The following is a 22472-nucleotide window of genomic DNA, read 5'->3' as shown; positions in this document are numbered from 1 at the left end:
ATTTGGCTCTCATTAGAGCAGCAAGGACCCCCACCCCAGCGCGGCTGACACCGGGTCACTCTCTGGGGGGCTGAGCAGCATCTCTGGCCCCACCCCCTCCATGCCAGGAGCCCTGTCCCAGTGTGACAACCACAGAGCTCCCCAGATGTTGCCAAGCATCCCCTGCAGGCAGAATCGCCTGGGCTGGGGGCCACCGCACTGGAGCCACAATTGGATACACGCCGGCCTCGCGGAGCTGCCCGCAGGCCTGCCATCTGCCCTCCCCGCGGCTCGGGCCGGCCCATGCTACGTGCACAGGGCGCGGCGGGTCAGGCCGTTTCCAGGAGCTGACGCGGCCGGAACAGCCGAACTCAGGGGGCCCCGGCTGCGGGCCGAATCATGCCCCCCAGATGCCCCGGTGTGGTTGCATTCGGAGGTGATTAGGAAAAGCGAGGTCACGGGGTGGGGCCCTGATCGGATAGCACCGGCAGCCTTGGGTGGGGGGCCAGCGCTGCCCACGTGCACGCGGAGGCGGAGAGGCCGTGAGCGCACAGCCGAAGGCCGCTGTCTGTGAGCCGGGGACAGAGCTCTCAGCTGACCTCCCGGGCCGCCAGCGCCTTGATTGGGGACGTTCCAGCCTCAGAACGGTGAGAAATCGGGCCTCCTGGTTTCTAAACGTCCAGGCCGCGGCGCGTGGTTGCAGGGCAGGCGGGCCTGGGCTGATCCAGCCGCCCCGCGCTCTGCGGCGCGACCTCGTCCTGAGAAAGCTGATCTTCATACCGAGCAAGGCTTACTGGGCACCTACTGTGCGACAGGCTCTGTGCAGGGAACGAAAAAGCCTAAATCCCTGCCTTGTGGAGCCAGGTCCTGGTGGAAACAATAAACACACATAGGAAAATGTGAAGATAGAGATGTTCCTATAAAGAAAAATAGAGACCGGGGAGTGAACGGATGTCAGGCTATATTAGGGAGGCCCAACGTGGCCTGCGTGAGGACGTGAGGGATAGGCCAGGTGATTTCCAGAGGAAGAGCCTCCCAGGCAGCAGGCACAGCCCATGCAAAGGCCCTGGGGCAGCACTGGGCCTGGTGTGTTGGAGGAACAGCAAAGGGGTCCGTGTGGCTGGAGCAGAAGTGAGCGAGGGGGAAGAGAGGCAGGACGGGAGGGGAGGGAGGGCATGAGGCAGGTCAGAGGGGCTTTGGGGACCGCGGGGAGAACCTTGGGTCTCACTGAAAGTACATGAGGTGCTCTCCTCGGCAGCACGCACGCTAACATTGGAGTGATGCAGAGAAGATTAGCATGGCCGCTGCGTAAGAATGTCACGAAAATTCATGAGATGTTCCACATTTTTAAAAATTTAAGCCAAAAATTATAGGTTTCTTTATTTTTCACTAAACAGGCAATTGAAATACATGGTATAATGAAATGGACAGAATAAATATTCAATTCAGTTTTCCATCCGTGAGAATCTCACAGTAAAATCATAGTCATTTTGTGAAAAGAAAAGAAAGTAATAAAACGTATGGGGGGGGGCGCCTGGGTGGCGCAGTCGGTAAGCGTCTGCCTTCGGCTCAGAGTATGATCCCAGCGTTCTGGGATCGAGCCCCACATCAGGCTCCTCTGCTGGGAGCCTGCTTCTTCCTCTCCCACTCCCCCTGCTTGTGTTCCCTCTCTCGCTGGCTGTCTCTCTCTGTCAAATAAATAAATAAAATCTTTAAAAAAAAAAAAAGTATGAGGGGATCCAGGGAGGGACACCACCTCATCTCTGTGTTCAAAACTCTCCCCCTGAGCCCGGTTCCCCTGCCGGAGGAGTTAAACTACGGAGGAGGGAAGAAATCATCCTGGGCCGGTGCAGTGGGATTGGAACCATCAGCGGGAACTCCCAGTTCCTAAGATGAGACAGACAGCTGAGGGACAAACGGATGACCAGTAGGTAATAGATCATAAGATAAGTGGATGATGGCGGGTAGATGATGATGGAGAGCAGATAAGATCAATATGATTGATAGACTGGGAGGTAGTTTATAGATTTAGGTGTAAATGTGTGAATGGGAGTGTGTGTGGGTATTGCTTAGCTCTGCTCACTGGAGCGTTCCAGGAACAGCAAATCTCAAATAAATAAATAGAATCTTAAAAAAAAAAAAAACCCAAAAATTAACGTCTGGCCCCCCTGCTAGGCTGTGAGGCTGGGGTCCTGTGTGGGTCACTGAGTCCCTACCTAGCATCTGGACCAGAGTCAGGCACACAGGGGGTGCCTAATAAATGCTTGTTGAGTGACTGAGCTGTGGGGATGGACACATAAATATTAGAATCCATGGGCCCCTGGGTGGCTCAGTCGGTGAAGCGTCTGCCTTCAGCTCAGGTCATGATCCCGGGGTCTTAGGATCAAGTCCCACATCAGGCTCCCTGCTCAGAACAGGGAGTCTGCTTCTCCCTCTCCCTCTGCCTCTCTCTCTGTGTGTCTCTCATGGATAAATAAATAAAAATCTTAAAAAAAAAAAAGTAGAATCTATCCTTGTTCCCCCTGAACCTCAGTGTCCTCATCTGGAATTTGGGGGAAAGAACCAGCGCGTCATCCGCTCGTCGCAGAAATTCCTGGACTCCTCTGGCCAGACCCCGCTGCGTGCTGGGGCGCCCGGGACACAGGAGAGCCTGGATCGCTTTACTCTGACGCACTGACGGAGAGTAAACCAGGCCATATTTCAAGGTGGTTTTTTCAGAGTCATACGCGATGCTTCAGATAATAATAAAACAGGCAGACGCAATGAAGCATGGTTTGGATGTTGGTGTTTTTGTCTTCCCAGCAGACTGGTCAGAGAGGCCTCGCCGAGAATGCCAGGGAGGGCATGTCACGTGTCACGCCCTGGCCAGCCGGACTCATGGGCCGCACTCTTTGCGCCCAGGTGTCCTGGGACAGCCGCGCGTGCAAAGTGCTTTTCCGGGTGATGCTTCCATTTATTCGTTCTGCCCTGTGTTCGTTCACCCATTCGCCACTCCACCGGCCCTTAGGGGGAGCCAGGCCCCGAGCCGGGTGCTGGGGATACGGCCAGCCGTGAGCCACACAGACCAAAATCCCTGCCTCCTGGAGCTGACATTCCCGTGGTGGAGAGAATCACAAAATCAACTCCTAACACACGTCATCTGTCAGATGCTGATGAGTCCTGGGGAGCAGAGGGAAAGTGGAGCCCTTACTGGTTTGGGGAGGGCAGGGCTGTGGCGGGGGGGGGGGGGGGGGGGAGGCAGGCGAAGTAGGGGATGCGCGCGCAGGATTGGATCCTGTTATTATTTAAAATTTTGAAACTGGGCCTGGGGGGCTCAGTCGGTGAAGCGTCTGCCGTTGGCTCAGGTCATGATCTCGGGGTCCTGGGATCGAGTTCCGCATCGGGCTCCCTCCTCAGCGGGGAGTCTGCTGCTCCCTCACCCTCTGCTGCTCCCCAGTCTCTCTCTGTGTCAAATAAATACATAAAATCTTTTAAAAAATAAATACATAAAATTTTGAAATTTTGTTCATCACGGACATTTCTTCATTAATTTCGACGGGTTCAAATATTGCCTGACGCAGGTCAAAACCGCAGAGAGGGCACTCTACGCCCACTACAATGGTTATTGTATTTTTTTTTTTAAAGAGGACAACAGCAAGTGTTGGCAAAGATGGGGAGAAATGGAAACCCGCCTGCATGGCTGGGGGTGGGGCGGGCCGAGCGCGGGGCCGCTGCAAGAAACAGGTTCACGGTTCCTCACCAATGAAAGAGAATTACCATGGTGACCCAGCAATTCTGCTTCTGCATGTATATTGGAAACAAATGAAATTATTCATCCACAGAAGGACTTATAAACAAATGTGCACAGCAGGGTTCACGGTGGCCCAAAAGTGGAAACACCCCAAGTGCCCATCGACAGATGAACACAGACACACACGGTCCCCCCGCCACGGGAGCGAGGTGCCCACAAGTGCTGCCCCGGGAACGGCCCCTGAGCCCACAATGCTCAGGGAGGGAACCAGACACAGAAGGCCCCACGGCGTGGGAGTCCACGTGTGTGACACGTCCAGAACAGGCTCAGACAGGAAGAGGGCTTGTGGGGGCCCAGGGCTCGGGGGTGGGGTGGGGATGGGCAGTGACTGCTGGTAGGGACGGGGCTTCTTTTTTGGGGTGACAGAATGTTCTGGAACTAGGTAGAGATGATAATTGCACAACATGGTGAATGGATTAAATGTTTCTAATGGTGAATTTTATGTGTATATTACCACAATTAAGAAAAATAGATTGCACTAAAACAGTGTGTCTCATGCCAACGGAGATTTTCGGTGCCCCCTTAAACTTTATGCCTGAAGAAAATGCTACACTCAAAAGTGCACTTACCCTAGTCCCAGCCCTGCCGGCATTAAATAGGGTAGTCACATAGAGGCCTCATTGAGAAGGTGACCTTTAAGCCAAGCCTGGAAGGAAAGGAAAGAATTAGCCAAAATGGCATTTGGGGATGCCTAGCAGAGCAGGGGAAGTAGCCCATGCAAAGGCCCTGGGGCAGGACTGGGCCTGGTGTGTGGGAGGAACAGCAAGGAGGCCCGATTAACCCGAGCAGAGTGAGTGAGGGAGAGAGAAGAGGAGAGGAGGGTAGGGATGGGATGATGCAGTTCAAGCAGGGCCTTGGGGGCCCTGGGGAAGACATGGGCTTTTACCCCAGGGAGGTGGGAGCCCTGGAGGGTTGTGGGCAGAGGAAAGACAGGACTTGAGTCAAGTTTTTAAAGCCTGTTAGCTCTGCAAGGGGAGGGATTTTCATCATCCCTACTCAGCGCCCTAAACCTCCACTTGGAATCCTACTCGGCACATAGTAGGTGCGGTAGATACTTAGGGACGGAAGGAGGGACAGCTCCGTTTGGGGGCTGGTGGGGGGAGAGGCGCAGGGTAGGAAACTCGCACTGCCCCAAGTCACCCAGCTGGGCTATGGCAGGCCAGAGGCTCAAACCCAGAGCTGGACAGCTGAGGCCCCAGCTCCAGTGGGCCTACCAGAGGGAGGTCCCCAGCCGAGCGGGCGGTGGCCACCTGTTTCCTCCCCGCCTGTGATTAATGGCCCTGCAGCCCGTCCGTCATGCACCAGCCAGTGCTGGCTCTGCCCCGGAGGCCGTGGGGCCCAGCGCTCATTTGTAAGCAGGCTGCAAGGCTGGTCTCAGACGGTCCGATCCATGAGACAGATCCCTGCCCTGCCTTGCTCCCAGATAGGCCCTTAGAACCCCAGGCGGGGGAAGCACCAGGATGTGGGCCCAGAGTCGGGGATGGGTGGGAGCTGATGGGTGTACAGTCAGATCGTCGAACGCGCCCATACCCCCAAATTAATTATCTAGTCAAGACTGTTCCCTCCAGGGCTGCGGCATCCTCCCTGCCTTTCCCTCACCCACCGCTCGCACCTGCAGTGGCCCAGCAAGGCCTACCCTCTCCTGAACCGTAGGGCGGGCACCCTACCCGGTCTGCTGGCCTCCCCCCTTGCCTTCCTCCATTCCGGCAACCAGCACAGCCTTCTACGTGGCGGACCCTCTATGCCGCTCTAAGCCAGGGCTTCTCAGCTGAGGACGATTTGGCCCCCAGGGACACTCAGCGACGTCTGCACACGCCTCTGCTTGTCAAGACTGGGCAGGGAGGTGCTCCTGGCATGGACCGGGTTGGGGCTGGAGATGTGGCTCCACACCCACGTGCCCAGGATGGCCCCTGGCAGAGAATGATCCAGGCCAGAATGTCAAGAGTACAGCGGCTGACTGAGAAACACTGCTCTAAAACCTCCCATGGCTCCCTAGTGCCCTCCATGTAAAACGCCAACATCTCCGTCCAGAACGCAGGGTCCTGTTTGCTCAAGCCTCCTGGCCCTCTCTGACCTACCCCACCATGCCCTACCTTCACGCCACACCTGCAGGGGCTGGGTCACACAGTGGTTAAAGGCCCAAGTACTTGACTTTACATCCTGGCTCTCCCACATTCTAGCGGTGTGATTCTGGCCAGGTCACTTCACTTCGTGGTGCCTTAATTTCCCCATCTTTCAAATGGTCATAATACCAAAGGTTAAAATCCTTAAAGCGGAGCCTGACACATGGTAAAAATATATACAGCTTGGTTGGATTGTTTTTATGCACGGTCCGAGACACAATTCTGGGCTTCTCAGCCTGCTGAAAGGCCCAGCCCTGACCCCACTGGACTTGGGAGTCTCTGGTGTCCGGCTCTGCCCCTGCCAGCCAAGCCTGGGGTCTGCTAAAATGGGAGTGTTCGGTCCCCGAATGCCTGTATACTAGATCAGGCTGACACGCAGGTGGCTTCCCTGGAGAAAGGGTGTCTGGCATGTGGCTCGTGCTGTCCCGCAGGACCTGAACTTGGTTTAGTGTTCTGTTGTCAACATCCTGAAATTCCTAAATTCCTAGTAATTTTTCAGCAAGAGACCCTGCATTTTCATTTTGCCTTGCCCAAAAATTCTATAGCCCATCTGCATCGGGGACTCTAATATGATTTGTGGGGTCTGTGTGTTCCAGAACCCGATAGGAATACTGAAGAACTTTCCAAAAAGGTGTTCCTTTTTTCTTATAGCATCGGGACTAGGGGGACCCACATTTTCCCTACTCATCTCTGGCCCCATCCGATACTGTCTTTATTTAACACACTGATATTCTGTTCATCATGAATTTTTTTGGCATGAATTTTTATTTTAAAAAACATTATAGTAGTACTTATCTTGAAGGGTTTTGTTTTGGGGTGTTGGGGGAACAGGAAGAAGCCTTAAAGTTTGCTTATTCATCTCATACTCATCTGGCCTTTCATCTGCCCAGGAAAGGTGTCTGGGGTCCTAACTCTCCGTTTTACAGATTGGGAAAACCTAAGGCCCAAAGAAGTCATCCCCATCCAGGGAGGCGAGCTGCGTAGTTGATAATGACGGCGATGGTAATTAAGAGACTGCGTTTAGCCCTTGCTGGGTTAGCTGTGCATTATTTCACCAGCTTCTTTAGGGCCTGTTCTCCACCTGGCAGCAAGAGAGATCCTATCAAAATCGCAGTTGGGCTGGCCCTCCCTGGTCCGGGGCTCCAGCCTCCCTGCCTCCCTTGGAGTAAAAGCCCAAGTCTCCCCCACAGCCCCCAAGGCCCTGCATCATCGGTCATGCCCCTGGCACCAGCTACAGAATTCGCTTCGCCCAACGTAGAACGAAAGAAACTGTGAGACCCCTTGTTCAAAAACTGTTAGGAATTTCCAGACCACAACATCAGGTCACAAACCCAAGCACAAGCACTTCTGAGTGCAGGGCCCCTGTATGAACGCATGCAGCCGCTGGCCCTGCCTCCCCGGCCCCGCTGCTCTGCAGTGCCAGGCTCCGTGCTGCCTCAGGGCCTTTGCACTTGCTACTCCTGCCTCTTGGCCTAAGCCACCCCCGCCCCCACCCCTAGCAGGGCTCTCTCTCACCTTCAGGTCAAGGAGGCCTCTCTGACCTTCCCCTGTTTAAAATCGCACTTCCCCGGCCCTCCCCGCTGCTTCATTTGCCCCATAGCAGTTACGCCCCGCTGACCTGCTAGGGATTTTGGCTCGTGCATTTGTCTGTCTCATGTCATTTCCACCGCGGTCCGGACTTTGTATCCCCCCCTCCCAACCCACCCCCAGGTCTTGGAGCAGGGCCTGGCACACAGTAGGCGCTCAATCAATGTGTCTTGAAGGGATGGCTCCCCTGAGGTCGGCGGGATTACCGCGGCCTCTCTACAGAAGAGGAAACCGAGGCTCGGAGAGAAAGCAGCCAGGGAGCCAAGGTTACAGAGCATGTCCCTGGCACGCGTCCAGGTCGCGCCATGACAGAGTCGGCGGTTTAGATGGGGGCGGCCGGGCCCTTTCTCTGCCAGATGGGGAAACCGAGGCCCGGCGGCGGCCCGGGCCACCCCGCCGGGAGGGGCTGCGGCCCCGGGGCGGGGCGCGCCGTGCCCAAGGTCACCGCGCCGGCCGGCAGGGGAGGCGGGCTGGGTGGGGATCCGCAGGCCTCCCCGGGCGCGCGCCCCCCTCGGCGGCGCGCACGGGGCCCGGGAAGCAGCAGCGGCGGCGGCGGCGGCGGCGGCGGCGGCAGCAGGTGGAGCCGGAGCCTCCGCGCAGCCGAGGCCGCGGCCACTGCCGGCGTCGCCGCCATTAGACAATAGGAGCGGCGGCCGGGCGTGCGGGGAGGCGGGCGGCGGGGAGGGGCGGGGAGGGGCGCCGGGCGCGCAGGAAGCGGGGCCCGGGGCGCGCCGGGGCCGGGCGCGCGGGGAGGGGGCGCAGGAAGCGGGCGAGGCCGGGCGCGGGAGGCGGCGGCGGCGGCCCCGGGAGCTGCCGATCGGCGCCGGGACAAAGGCGCGGCAGCCCGGCGCCCCGAGCCTCCCGAGCCGGGGCGCACAGCCGGGGCGCAGCCCGCGCCCCCCGCCGCGACTGACATGATGTTTCCACAAAGCAGGCATTCGGTAAGCGGGGCCCGCCGGCCCGGCGCCCCCCCACCCCCAGGTCCGGGCCCGGTATCCCCCTAGGTCCGCGCGGGGCACCCCCCAGTTCTCATGCGGGCCGTTCCTCCCCACCCCCGCCCAAGTCCCGGGCCCGCGCACCTCCCCCAGGTCGGCGCCTGGCACCCCAGTTCCCAGCCCGGCCATCCCCCCCCCCGCACCCCCGCCAGCTCCCTGCTCGGCGCCTCCCCCAACTCCTGGGCCCGGTCCCCTCCAGCTCCGGGCCCAGCGCTACTCCGCCGCCCCCACCACCCGGGCTCCCCCCACCCCCCGTAGGTCCCGGTCCCTCTTCCAGCTCCCGACCCGGATTCGCCCCCTAGTTCCCAGGCCCGGTCCTCTCCAGCTCCCGGCCCGGATTCCCCCTCCCCCAGCCCCTGGGGCATGCTTCCCCCCCCCTCACAACCCAGCCAGGCCAGGCCTCAGGCGGCCTTGGCCTCGGGCCTGGGGCACCCCGGGAGCCCCACCGGGCATCTCGAGCACCGGGGCTGGTTTTGGGGCCTGGGAGTGAGGGCAGATCCAAGGCGCACCCCTCCCGGAAGAGCGCGGCCGGAAAGAAGGGTGCTGGGAATCTGTGGTGGAGGGCCCCCCCCGGATAATTTCGGGCGCTGGGAGAGGGCCCTTCCCCAAGGGGAGTTTGCAGGGAGGCCTTGCGCCCCCACCAACTTGGGGAGGAGGACTCTAGGACGCCTTCTCCCCCCTCGCAGAGGCCGTTGGGGCTCTCGGATGTGCACCCCCCCCCGGCGCTTTGGAGGGGCGGTAGAGGGCGCACGCTGCCCCCCACCAAGGGCTGACCTTAAAACGCACCCCCACAGCCTGGGGGTGGCGGGGAACGAGGCGGCTCCGGGCGCACCCACCCCCTCGCCTTCCCCCAGGAGAGGCGGGGGCAGGAAGCTAAGGCGGGGGCCGCGCCAGGGGCTGTAAACACGGGCCCGGGAAGTGGGGCGGGGGGGGGGGGGGGCGCTGCAGCTGCGCCGGCCGGCCCCTGCCTCGGGGGTCGCCCCGCCCCGCCTGGCCCTGACCGGGCCACCCCCTCCCAACAGGGCTCGTCTCACCTACCCCAGCAACTCAAATTCACCACCTCCGACTCCTGCGACCGCATCAAAGACGAGTTTCAGCTGCTGCAGGCTCAGTACCACAGGTGAGCTGGGCCACAGGCCCTGCAGGGGGGATGGTGGAGGCCCCCCCAGGCCTGGAGGGAAGGTTGTGGCCACTGCTACATACATATATTTGAAAGAATGTGGGTAGAGAGCGTCCTGTTATGTGATAGGCGCTGTCGTGAGCACTTTTCTAATATTAAACTCATGTAGACTTCAAGACAGCCCATTTCACAGGTAAGAACACTGAGGCTCAAAAAGTTAAATTATTTGCCCAGAGACTCGGCTATCTGTGTGGCTTCAGAATCCCTCTCCCCACCCCCCACCCCAATCCCCCTTGGATAAAAGACCTCCCAAGAAGTTGGGGGATGGACCCTCCACCCCACCCCCACCCCCAGAAGAAAACATTCTGTAGCCTGTTGTATCTCTTTCTGCTTAGTTTTGGAGAAGGAGTTTCTGGCGTCCTAACATTCTCCGAGGAGGCGGCTCTTCCTCCAGAATTTAACGTTCTGACCTTGTAAAGGGCTTGCCACGTGCAGGATCTAAGGGGAAGGACCTGGTACTGTCTTCATCTCACAGTTAAAGAAATTCAAGCCCAGAGAGGTTAGAGATTTTCTGGGGATGCACAGCAGAGAAGTGGCAAACTGAGATTTGCTGCCAATCTCTGGTTGAAGAATGCAGATTCTCAAGGCTCTGTTACGGAGTGGGGGGGCTTTGCCTGGGAATGAGAAGGGAGTCCTTGGTCACGGTGACAAATCCCAGCAGGGCCTTGGGCCCTCTTCGGATCTTGGTTTGCCCACATAAAAGTGTTCCAAGGAGGATCCCGGGTTTTCTCCAAGAAGAAAGAGAAATAACGATATATAGATATATAGATAAATCTCAAAAATCTCACCTTCTGGGGGTACTTTCCATGCTCCCCATGTGCTAAATACTGAACCGACATCTCTTGCTCAATCTTTCCATTGTCCTGTTGTTGTGCCCATTTTTCAGGCAAGGAAACTGAGGCACAGGCGGTTGAAAGGCAGGCCCCAGGAACTTTGTTCTGGCCTCCCAATTGTTTAGGGACTTGGCTTGGCAGGCCTGGCTACAGTGAGGGGTCCTGCCACATTGGGGGTGCACACAAGATTCCCCAGACCTTCAAGAAGGGCCAGAAATAAATTCAGAGTTTGGGGTGAAATTGCCTGATTGTTTTTTGTTTTTTAAAATGGTATCAACAAATAGCGTTTTTAAAGAAAATGAGAGAAAACAAACTCCTGGGGGCCATTGCAACACAAATTGTGGCTCATCTCTGAATCTGGGCGTACAAGGCACAGTCAGTTTGGTGGGAAACACCAGGCCCCTGGGAGGATGTAAGATCAAACATGTATTGGGTGCTTACTGTATACCAGACACTGTTCCAGAGGTTTTTCTTGTGTTAATCCATTTCCTTCTCACCACCCCACCCTGGGAGGTTGGTACTTAGCGATGCAGAGACCCAGGCCCAGAGAGGTAGAGGGTTTGCCTAGAGTCACACAGCATCAAGGGGGCAGGGCTAACTTTGAATCCCGTGCCTCTGGCTTGAGTCTGTGCTATCAGCTTTCTAGGTCTTTCTCTGCCCTCACTGGGGGCAGGGGTGGGTGGGCTTTGAGAAATGCCCTAAGTTCACCCCTGCTGGGAGAGCCTGAGAGAGGCCAGCGGCTCACCATCTCTCTTACCCAACAGTGGAACTTTTACCCCCTAGTGAAATCAAGGCTACAAGAGGGTCTGGGCCCCCTTGGAGATTCCTTGGTGAGCCCAACCCAGAGCCCTGCCAGCCAGCCCTCCACCCTCCACCCTCTCTGCCCTTTTGTGGTTTCTATTCCTTCCTCCCTGGCTGGATAGTTTTCCCCAGTGATTAGGACTGTGGCCTCAGAAGCCAGCTGTTCTGGCTGTGTGACCTTGAGCCAGTTACTCAGCCTCTCTGGGCATCCATTGCGTCATCGGCGAAAGGAGAGTGACACTAATATTACTGATCTCATCGAGTCTCTGGACAGGGAGAAGTTTCTTGGAGTCCCTGGCTGACCCAGTGTCCACGTGTTTGCTCCAACTTTTGTTATCTGTGTTATTACCCATTACTTTCTCTGCCACCAGATCTACAAGGCCGATTTCATGATGCTCGTTTTACACTTAGGGAGCCTGAGCCCCCCCACCACATCTTCACAGAGGAGGGCGTCCTCCTCCCCCACCAAAGTTCTGCCCCCCGCCCCCCAGCACAACAGGGGTCCTCAGCCCAGCCCCTGGTCCCTCTCCCCTTGCTCTTTTTCAGCCTGAAGCTGGAATGCGACAAGCTGGCGAGCGAGAAGTCCGAGATGCAGCGTCATTATGTGATGGTAAGCTGGCCTCCGGTCGTGCAGGGCAGGGGAGGGGGACCCCAGACCCTCCTCCGGCCCTGGCAGCTGCCTGAACCCCGGCCACCTCCTGTGGGATGGACGAGGATTCAGGGTCTGCTCTCCATTCAGCTGGCCCCTGGGGCCTGGCTGAGGCCGCTTCGCTGGCCTGGCTGCCGGCCCAGGCAGTGGCCCAGGTGCCAAACCACCGGGTTGCCGCGCGGGCCTGCCAGGTCCCCCGGCTGTCCTTGGCAGCCGTGGAGGCCCCGCTGTGAAAGCCAACGCCAGGAACTGACTGGGGGAGCCAGGAACTGACTGGGGGAGCTGCCGGATCCCTCCCTGCCCCCATGGTTCGGACATCCCAGCCGTTAACCCCTCCTTGCCCAAGCTGCAGAAGGAGGACTCCTGGAGGGGGGGGGGCGGGGGGGTCCTCTGGCAGGAAGCTGACATCCTTTGAGGCTGGAGGGAGGGAAGGGGTGACACCGCCTTCTTTGCTTGATATCCGAGACCCTGCCTCTTCGAGAAGCACTTGCTGGGATCCATACCCACCAGGTGGCAGCTTCTACATCAAAAAGCCCTTGCCTTGGTCCAGCCCAGAGCCCAGCCCCCGCGGGCTGTGGGGGAGGCAGAGCCAGCCACCGTACCCTCCTGGCCCTAGAGGGCTGGGGCTGGGGCAGAGTGATCTGGGAAGGGGGGATTCTGGGGGGGGGGGCACACTGCCTGAGGAAGGCTGCATGGAGAATGGGGCATTGCAGCTAGGGTGTTGAAGAATGAGTAGGAGCTTGCTGGGCAGAGGAGAAGAAACCACGGAGTCCTGGGAATGAACTTGGCTTCCCCTGCCCCACCCCCAGGGATGATGGGGAGCCACGAGGGGCTTTAGAGGAAGGGAGGAGGCAGGGTCAAATCTGGGGCGTGAGGAGGGGGGCTACTGACCCCAGAGCCAGACCCAGCAGGCTTTGTTTATCCTGATTATTTATACCCAGGAAGGCAAACTTCCCTGGTGTCTGGGGCCACCCACAGACAAGACACATAAAGATAAAAGATTAGGAGTCCTGGAATGTATGTGTGTTGGAGAGGGGGCTGGATAATTATTCCAGAAACCAGGGGAGCCAGGCCTGGCTGGGGCCCTGAAATTCCCCCAGCTCCCCGCAAGCAGCCCCACCAGGTGCCCGGGCTCCTACTCCCAGTGTGGGCGCCTCCCACCTGCCCTCACGCCCCACCCCCATGGCCGAGTATGTCTCTCTCCCTCTGTCACCACCCCCACCCTTTGCCCACCCCCATTTCTCTCTGTCTGCCCACCACACAGTACTACGAGATGTCCTACGGCTTGAACATCGAGATGCACAAGCAGGTACGCCGTCCCCCCTTCCACACCCCAGACAGGTGGGCCCAGCCCCTTGGCCACCGGCCTCCACACCCGGGCCTGGACCTTCCAAGCCCCTCCCCCTGTTCTCTCTCAGGCCTCTCTGGAGGTTTATCTCCCTGAGGGGAGGGGCAGAGACCTCCCCCCAGCCTACCCCCCACCCTGTCGACTCCCCTTTCTGACAGTGGGGGTGGGTGGCGTGCCAGCACACTGTGAACCCCCGGATTGCCCCTCACCCCTCTGGCCTTGCTTTGGCCATCTGTGCCCTGACGAGGCCGATAGCAGGGATGTCATAAAAATAATGATGTTGGCGGCCCGGTCCCCCGCACCGGGCGTCATCTTCCCAGGGCCACCCAGGCCCCCCCCGTTAGCTGCGGGGCTGAGAGCCAGCCTCAGATCCCACCGTGGCTGCTGACCGGGTGCCCGTAGGCTTGACATGTTGATCTGACCCTGGGCCGAGTTGGCCTCCTCTTAGGTAGAAACTCGCGGGCCTCTTGGGGCTGGTCTGCACCTGCCCCCGCCGCCTGCGATGGGCTGAAGCCGCCTGTGTTCCAGGCTGAAATCGTCAAGAGGCTGAATGGGATTTGTGCCCAGGTCCTACCCTACCTTTCCCAAGAGGTGAGTGGCGTCCCCAGGGCGGCAGGGAGAAGGAGGTAGTTGGACCATGAACTTGTCCCAGGGCCTGCCCCCCCCAACCGCTGTGGCCCTCCAGGGCAGCCGTGCTGGGTGCCCAGGGCACACACCTGCCCTCTCTGGACCTCCCAGACACAGAAGAAGCCCCAGGTTGGAGAAGCCCCAGGGGTGCAGGGCGGTGGAGGGAGGGGCCTCACCCTGCTGTGGAATTCCCAGCCTGAGTGAGTCATTTCATGGGGAAAAATGTCAGATATGCCAAAGGCTGCACCAAGACTTTTTTTTTCCTTTCTTGTGTCTGTCTTTTACGCTTCTGAGATTTGTTGCCTGGCCCTGTGGGCCGCTCGAGGCCAGAAACCAGAGGGTGTCTGTATGGGGAGGGCACTCAGCACATGTATGCAGACAGACAGACAGGCGCAGATGTACACAGGGACCTGTGGACACATGCGCCCTGGGGAGCCAGGCGCTGAGCTCTTGTTTTGCTTTTTGGGATTTTAAGACTCTTTCTGTGAGGCCCACTCCACATTCCCCGCCACTGCCATTCCTGCTCCCTGCCAGGTTTCCTGTCAGTAATTCATCATTTCCTCTTTAGTCCCTGATTTTATCTTGGGGCCTTTGGGTGACCTGCACGCTCAGGGACCATTCCAGAAGGACACTATGAAAACCCTAGAGAAGGGGGTTCTTGGGGCCCTGAAGACCTAGACTTGTGCTTTCCTTTCATGACACGGGCTCCCTGGTAGGCAGGGCAAAAAGGGAGGATTGGCAGATTCTAGCATCTGATGGCAGGAGAGATGAACTTGTAGGGAGGGCTGGGGTGGGGGGCGGCAGATTGCCCCTGGAGGGATTGCCCTGAACCTAGACTCCTACTGCAGCACTGCCAGAATCCCCTGGACCTTCCCCAGCTGTAGGAGAGGAGCTTAGATGAGCAGATCTCAGAGCACAGTCTGCGAGCTCTTAGGATCAAGACTTCCCTGTACAGTCGGCCAGGTTGTGCACTGGCCATTTACTTCTTTGCACATGGCATTGAATAGGTCATGACTCACCCAATGGTGTTTTCTTAAGTATCTGGCACCAACCCCTTTGGGTCTTCTATGAAGCACCATTTATTCCCATTTTCCAGAGGAAGAGACTGAGGCTTGGTGAACAGAAGCAGCTGGAGGGAGGGGTTTTCTGGTGGGGTGGAAAGCAATGGTAGGGGGTGCCTTGCCACGGAGGTCAGGGCATACAGCACCCGTCCCTCTCTGTACCCACCCCCTTCCAGCACCAGCAGCAGGTCTTGGGAGCCATCGAGAGGGCCAAGCAGGTCACCGCCCCTGAGCTGAACTCCATCATCCGAGTACGTCTGGGTGTCGGGCGGGCTGGCAGGCCAGCGGGCAGGTGGGCGGGTAGGGGGGCTGGCGGGCAGGTGGGCAGGCTGGCAGGGGGCGGGCGGGGGCTGGTGGGGGGCCCAAGGCAGCTCACAACCTCCTCCCGTCGGCCCTGCAGCAGCAGCTCCAAGCCCATCAGCTGTCCCAGCTGCAGGCTCTGGCCCTGCCTCTGACCCCACTGCCCGTGGGGCTGCAGCCGCCTTCGCTGCCCGCGGTCAGCGCCGGCACCGGCCTCCTCTCTCTGTCTGCGCTGGGCTCCCAGGCCCACCTCTCCAAGGAAGACAAGAATGGGCACGATGGTGACACCCACCAGGAGGATGACGGCGAGAAGTCGGATTAGCGGGCGGCCGGGATGGGGAGGGTGGGGGGACAGAGGGGAGACAGACACGGAGAGAGAGGAATGTTTAGCGCAAGACACAGCCTAGCTCGGGATTGGCTGAACCTGGTAGTATTTATGGTAGCTGCCTGCTGGGGTCCTAGCCCTGCCTGTGCGCCACCCCTAGCTTCACTCACACCCCCAGCTCCCGGCCTCCCTCCTCCTCCTCCTCCTCCTCTCCTTCCTCCCTCCTCCTCCCCTGCAGCCTGAGTAGGCGAATCCCTGCTCATTCCACACAGGAGGCAAGCTGAGGCCTGTAGGCACAAAGGGGAGGCCAGGTCAGAAGACAGCAAAGCCTCAGGCCCAGCACCCCTGCACTGCCCCGTTCCGCAAACGTGCACCTGACCGGTGGCCTGCCGGGCCCCTTAGGGTGCACGCCCCCAGCCTCCCACCCTGGCACTGCATGCAGACACCACGCTAGCTGCCCCTTCCTGCCCTGGGCACCCCACGTCCCTCCCCCCCTCACCTCCTCTGCTAGTTCCAGAGCCCACGCCCACCTGTCCTCTCCCCGCGCCCGCCAGAGAGGGGGCGGAGAGAGTGAGCTTAGCCAGGAGCAGGGGGGGCGGCGGGCGCCCCAGAATTCCCTTTCTCCCCTTCCCGAATAAAGATGAGGGTACTCAAGTTGTCTTGGTTTTTATTTTATTTTTTTCCTTTTTCCAGTATACTAGCTTGTCTTTTAAGAAAAGGGATATTTAAAAAAAAAAAGACAGAAAAATGTTTTAAAAAAACAAGCAACACCCACACCTGTGTCTGTATATAGCCTTTTAGACTGTCAGTTTTTGTTGTGTTCAGTCGTTTGATCGCTGCCGAGAGAAGGGAGAATGCTGTATCGAGGGTGGGCTTAGCTGTGCCTTTCAAATAAAGATGTGAGAAGGTTGGTTGCCTTGTTCCTGCCTCTGTGTTGCGGGCTGCCGCCGCGGTGCCCCCCTTCCCAGGGGAGGAGGGGGCTTCCCTCATGTGTGAGCTCCCGCCTCCTTACAGGGTGGGATAGTGAGAGTCCCTGGGGGAGTCTGGCTTGCCGGCGTGGCTTGTCTCCCCAACCTGATGCATAGACCAGAGAGGGTCAGCTGGAGGCTCCAGGTCACACAGCCCGGCCCAGGTGCTAGAAGTCGAGCAGAGCTGACTTCTGGTCGATCCTCAGGCCAGAGGGCTCCTGAGTGGCGTTCTTCTCCCTTAGATTTTGAGACTGCAGAAGTCATCTCCACTGCACACCGAAATAGACCCTTTTTCCAGACCTGAGAACGCAGACCCCCCCCCCCCAGCTGAACCTGACCCTCAGAGGACCTCTTGAAGGTCTCCCTGCCACACCCCAGCTGGACCACCTGGCGGAGCCAGAAGGAGGAGATTCCCCGAGGGAACCTGGCTCCTGGGCCAAGAGGCCTCAGGCTGCCCACCCAGAAATGGGGTGAGGCTGTGGATAAGGCGGGGGAGGGGGGCGGGTGCAGCAGAGAATCCCTACCCTCAGGGACCTGGGCACCCGGGGGACTCTTGGAGTCCAAGAAATTCTCACCTGCACCCCAATCTGGTGGGTTCCCAAGGTGGACCAAGGGTGGTGTCGGGGTGGACTGCTTACCTCTGAGGCAACGGCTCACGTCCCTGAGGGAAGAGGAGGGGAGGGGGGAGCATGACTGGGGGGTCCCATCAGCCTCTCGCTCGGTCCCACCCCTCCGCCACAGCAGCCACATCACCTCTAAAAACGCCCGTGTGATGGTGTCCTTCCCTGCCTAGCATTTATCCTGTGCTGAAAACCCAAACTCAGGACACTTGGGGAGTGAAAGCTGTTAAAATGCCAACTGTCACAGCCACTTGGAAGGCTCTTTGGCACCCAGCAGCCCCTCCTGGATTCACGCCCCGACAGCCAAGCCACTCCCAGCCTCCGCAAAGGCACCCACGCAGTGTTCAGAGCTGCCGTCCTTCCTCACCACTTCCCCCCACCGCAGACTACCCGCCCCCCATCAGCCGCAGAATGGCTATGCTGGGACGCAATCTGCCTGAGAAACACTATGCAGCCGCGAAAAAGAGTGAGTCACCGCCCTTCCCGACACCACGTATCTTGCGCACCGCACGCTGAACAAAAGAAGCCAGCTACAAAAGCGTAAATCAAGTGATTCCGTTTATATAAGGTACAAAATCAAGCCCAAGTGACCTACGGTGTCAGGTGTCATGGGGTCACCCTTGGGAGAGGGAGGGGGAGGGGCCTCATGTGGGCTGCTCCTGTTCCGTTTCTTAACGTGGGGGCTGATGACATGAGCGTGTTCACTCTAGTCATCAAATTGTTCACTTACAGTCTGTGCCCTCTTTCGCGCGTTACATTTCACAAGTTTAAAAAATCATAAAAAGTAGATCGGGGGCCTCCATGGCAGCTGGTCCTGCTACCCACCCTTCCAATGACTCCTCTCCAGCAGGCGGCAGCCAGACTGAACCATCTTGCTGTCCCTTGTCTAGTGGCCTTTGCATATGCTGTTCCCTCTGTCTGGAACAGTGTTCTCTTTTGTCTCCCCTCCCCAGGGTTGTAATCCTCCAAGACTTCCAGATGTCACTTTTCTCAAGTCCTACTCCGACCCTACCCCAAAGCAGGGCTCTGTGGCCCCTCCACCCCGGGGCCACACAAACAACATATTAATATGTCACATGATGGTTGTGGGCATAGGGCCTCCGTTCAAATCCTGGCTCTCCATCCCACGGCCGAATAGTCTAGACAAGTGGCTTCACCCCTCCCAATCCTGGATTCTCCATCCGTGAAATGGGTATGATCTCAGAACAAACCCTTGTTATGAAGATCATATTACTGAGTCCGTGGAAATGCTTATAGCAGAGCCTTGCGCATTCATTCATTCATTGGGACCTACTCTGAGACCCAGGGACACCGAAGACATAAATTCCTCCCTCTGGCTGGAATAGACAGATAACCAGGAAAATACAGAACGTGTCAGCACGTGTGCCGATAGAGAGCAAGGCAGAGAGGGATGGGGAGTGTTGGCTCCATTTTCTTTTTCTTTCCTTCCTTCCTTCCTTCTTTCTTTTTCTTCTTTCTTTCTTTCTTTCTTTCTTTCTTTCTTTCTTTCTTTCTTTCTTTCTTTCTTTCTTTCTTTCTTTCTTTCTTCTTTCTTTTCTTTTCTTTCTTTCTTAATTTGCTCATAGAAGCAACTCAATAAATGTTAGCAAATGTATTGAGGGCAGACCTGAGTTTGTACCCGTCTCAGACCCTAACTAGTGATTTGAGGCAAGTGAAGTCACTTGTCTGATCTCAGTTTCTGGGAAATTGTTCCCGAGAATTAGCAGGAAGCCTGCAAGGGCTCACAAGCTGTCAGCTGATGTTATTATTACTGATGTTGCTGGCAGATGAAGGGCGCCGTGGGAGGGGGGCCACAAACCCGACACCCCCAAACCAGGGGTCTTCTCCAGAGAAGGGGCGCCCTGCCAGGGAGGGTCTGTGACCTCGGGGGTCTTCCCCTGGGCCTTGGAGCCCCTCCCCCAATCACGCCCGCGGGGCTGGGTCCCCCGAGGGTTTGGGGAGGGTCCAGGAGCCCCCGGTGGGGCCCGGTGACGAGAAGGTCCCGGGGTGCGCGATCGCCGCCGCGGAGCCGGGTGGTGCAGAGGGGCCGCCTCCGGAGCCCCCTCCCCGCCGTGGCCTCCCGCGCTTAACGACCGCGCCGCCGGCGACCTCGGCTAATTGATCCGCTAATGGGCCCCGCGCCGCGGCCGCGCCTAATGAGGCGGGAGGAGGGGGCGGAGGGGGCGGTGGAGAGAGTGCAGGGGAGGGGGTTTGGGAGAGCGGTGCGGAGAGGAGGAGGGGGCGGTGAGGAGAGTGGGGGGGTGAAGAGAGGAGGGAGGAGAAGAGGAGGGGGCGGTGGGAGAGAATGCAGTGGGAGTGGGGAGAGGAGGGAGGGGAGGGGGGCTGGGAAGGGAGGAGGGGAAGAGGGAGGAGGGAGACAAGGAAGGGGGTGAAGGGGTGGGGAGGAGGAGAGAATGGAGGGGTGGAGGAGGTTGGGCAGAAGGGAGGGGAGAGGAGGAGGGGGAGAGAATGGAGGGAAGGGCGGGGAGGGGGTTAGGGGAAGAAGGAAGAGGAGGGGGGAAGAGATAAGAGGGGGACGGGAGGAGGGTGAGGATGGAGAGGAGGGAAGGTGGAGCGCGGGAGAAACAGAGGGGAGGGGGAAGGGAGCTGAGCGGGAGGGGCGAAGAAACTCGAGGAGGGGTCCTAGGGAGGAAAGGGAGGAGGGGCGATGCCCCCAGCTCTCTGGGCATAGGCCTTGAGGAGGGGGGTGGCGGGGATGGGATGAATCCACCCATTTCTGACTACCTCCCCCCTCTCAGACACCACCCCTTCAGGGGGTCCCTGCTCCTTCTCAAAAGCTCCTCCCCTTCTCCCACCACTCCCCTTTGGAGAAGAGTCTATCTAGCAGGGGGATCTGCGTGCATCAGATGTCTGGGCCCCCCCACTCTGTGCCTCCATTTCCTGTCCATACAATGGTCCTAATGTCCTCAGTGTTGGAGAATCCTGCAGGCCCCAGTGGTCTGAGCCGGACCCAGGCCCTGTCTCCATACACCCACCCCTCTGTACCTCCACTGACTCCTGAGTCTGAGAGCACCCACCCCTCTGTACCTCCACTGACTCCTGAGTCTGAGAGCACCCACCCCTCTGTACCTCCACTGACTCCTGAGTCTGAGAGCACCCCAGCCCCAGAGCGCTAGCCCTCCTCCTCCTGGTTTGAGCTGGAACTCCCCGCATGACACATGAAATGGCCACGGTCCAGGCCCCAGGCCGGCCAGGTCCACCTGCTGCCTTCCTCCTTCCTGAGTCCTCTGGGTGTTGGCAGCTTGCAAATAGTCTTGGGGGAGAAGCGGAGAGCAGCCCGGCCGCCACTGACGGTGGGGTCCGGGACCTGGAAATGGCGTCACTGTGCCCACTTTGCAGACAGCAAAACTGCAGCAAATTGTCAGGCCACAAAACAAGGCCGGGCCATGGCGGGTCACCTGGCCCCAGCTTTAGCTCTTGGAACTCTTGGTCCCACTAGGAGCAACCAGAAATAATCCGGAAGGCCAAGCAAGTCATAAGGATAACAGAAATCATAAAGATCTACAATTTGAACATCTGTTATGGTCCCGGCCTTGGCTAAGGGTTTGGACTAGCTTCTGCTAATTCCTTCATTTTCTTTTTTTTTTTTACATTTATTTATTTATTTGTTTGTTTGTTTATTGTTATTCATCTCTACACCCAACGTGGGGCTCGAACCCACCACCCCAGAGATCAAGAGTCACGTGCTCTTCCAACTGAGCCAGCCAGGCACCCCATCTCTCAGTTACTTCTTGAAAATACCTGTGAAGGAAGGACCATTTTACAGATAAAGAAATTGAGGCTCGAGACAGGCTGTGACTTGCCCAAGAGCGCACAGCCAGGAACCCGGATGGATCCTGCTGTAGGAAGGCCTGAACGACGGGGTCCAGGATCTTAGCCATTTTCGGAGAAAGCGAAATCTTCTGGAGCCAGTGCTGGAGGGGAGGGCTTCAAGGGGGCGCTCGCAAGCAGGTCAGGGGACAGCCGGACAGGCAGGACTGAGGACGGTGTGAGGGGTAGGGGTGCTCCTTGAGGCACTGCCCCCCTCTCCCTGCTGGAGGCCTTCCTCCTAACCATGCTTGGCCTCTTCTCCGGGCCTGGGGGTGACCAAGCCTGATACCACCTCAGGGCCTTTCCCTCTGCCTGGAACGCACTGTCCCCAGAGCTGGGCCCTCGCAGTGCTGGGCCCTCACTGCCATCACCGCCACCAACACCCCCTCCCCAGCCTGCTTTATCTTCACAGCATCAGTCACTGCACACAACTTAAGTCAACAGATATTTCCCTCTTCTCCCTTGCCCCCCACTCTGAGTTCCGCGGCAGAAGGCATTCGGTCTGATTTGGTCATTCCTGAATCTCTAGGCTTAGAATTGTGCCTGGCACGCACTAGGTGTTAGTGAAGGTTTAGGGCGCAAGAGGACACGGCAGCGCAGCCAGTCCCTCCGGGCCTGCCTGCCAGCCTGGGAGCCATGGCAGGTGTTTGAGCAGAGGAGGGGCACATCCGGGGACACGGAGGGGCCGGGCTGGAGCGGAGGCACAGGCCGGGGCTCAGGAGGAGGCCCGGTCCTAGTTAGACGCTCTCTGACATTAGGAGCTGCAGGAGGGAGCCCATGCACCCAAAACGCCCTGCCCGCCAGGGACCCCCCCCTCTGAGGGTCCCTCCCATTATCTTTGCCCTTCGGTGTGTCTCCGCCCTTGGCTCGGGGCGTTCCAGAGTCTCTGTCTCCCCTGCCTCCCTCTCTTTCTCTCACCCGCCCCGCCCCCACCGTCCTTCGAGGTCTTTCTAGATCTCTCTCTCCTCCCTCTCTATCTCTCCCTCCTACTCACCCACGTGCCCCCCCCCCCCGCTCTGTGCCCCCTCCCGGCCATCCCCGCCTCGCAGCCGCCCCCGCCCTTGGTCCCCCCACCTCTCCGCACAGGCGTCTTCCACCCACCCCGGCCCCCGGGCCACGTTGCTGGGCGCCAGCCGGACCTGGAAGCCCGCCCCTCCCCCGCCCTTGACCCTCCGCCCCCTTCCCACCTCCTCTCCCCCCGCCCCTCCGCCCCTCCCTACACCGCCCCCTTCACCCTTCCCCTCCCGCCCACCCTCGCCTCCTCCCCCTCCTCCCCCTGTCCCCAGCGTTGCCTCCTCCCCGCACCCCACTCTCTCCTCCTCTCCTCCCCTCCCCTCCCCGCCGCCCGATCCCGGCCCGGGGGAGGGGAGGGGCGGGGCCCGCGCTCCCTGTGCCCTGCTGGGCCTGACGGGGCCTGTTGGGTAACGCGCCGACCTGGTACGAGGTCTGGCCGAG

General features: G+C 58.9%; 1 protein-coding gene, 1 long non-coding RNA gene and 1 other non-coding gene across 4 annotated transcripts; 2 read left to right on the top strand and 1 right to left on the bottom strand.

Moving 5' to 3' along the window:
- Window positions 1-1221: 1221 nt before the first annotated feature.
- Window positions 1222-1328, top strand: LOC113243040 (U6 spliceosomal RNA). Its single transcript, XR_003312059.1, has one exon. It is a non-coding gene; the product is annotated as a U6 spliceosomal RNA (small nuclear RNA).
- Window positions 1324-9336, bottom strand: LOC130543654 (uncharacterized). 2 transcript variants are annotated; one of them, XR_008959153.1, is made up of 3 exons: window positions 9249-9336; window positions 4339-4415; window positions 1324-3422 (listed from the first exon to the last, which is right to left on the bottom strand). It is a non-coding gene; the product is annotated as an uncharacterized LOC130543654 (long non-coding RNA). The 2 variants fall into 2 exon arrangements; XR_008959154.1 differs by lacking the exon at window positions 9249-9336 and adding an exon at window positions 7511-7576 and having other exon boundaries at window positions 3232-3422.
- On the top strand, window positions 8259-16516 carry TLE5 (TLE family member 5, transcriptional modulator). The gene is made up of 7 exons (XM_026481033.4): window positions 8259-8420; window positions 9497-9594; window positions 11835-11898; window positions 13202-13246; window positions 13814-13876; window positions 15150-15224; window positions 15374-16516. Exons 1-7 carry the CDS (start codon window positions 8394-8396, stop codon window positions 15593-15595), a joined length of 594 nt encoding a protein of 197 aa, XP_026336818.1. The 5' UTR covers window positions 8259-8393; the 3' UTR covers window positions 15596-16516.
- The last annotated feature ends 5956 nt before the right edge of the window (window positions 16517-22472 follow it).

Source organism: Ursus arctos, unplaced genomic scaffold (assembly GCF_023065955.2).
Source record: "Ursus arctos isolate Adak ecotype North America unplaced genomic scaffold, UrsArc2.0 scaffold_14, whole genome shotgun sequence".
Taxonomy (NCBI): domain Eukaryota; kingdom Metazoa; phylum Chordata; class Mammalia; order Carnivora; family Ursidae; genus Ursus; species Ursus arctos.
Note: the sequence above shows the minus strand (reverse complement) of the source record. Positions and strands in the feature narration are given on the sequence as shown.

Excerpts from the sequence above, each read along its gene's own strand:
- TLE5 (XM_026481033.4), top strand. The coding sequence starts at position 8,394 with ATGATGTTTCCACAAAGCAGGCATTCG. Across the intron at positions 8,421-9,496 it reads TTCCACAAAGCAGGCATTCG|GGCTCGTCTCACCTACCCCA; the intron begins GTAAGCGGGGCC and ends CCCTCCCAACAG. Across the intron at positions 9,595-11,834 it reads CTGCAGGCTCAGTACCACAG|CCTGAAGCTGGAATGCGACA; the intron begins GTGAGCTGGGCC and ends GCTCTTTTTCAG.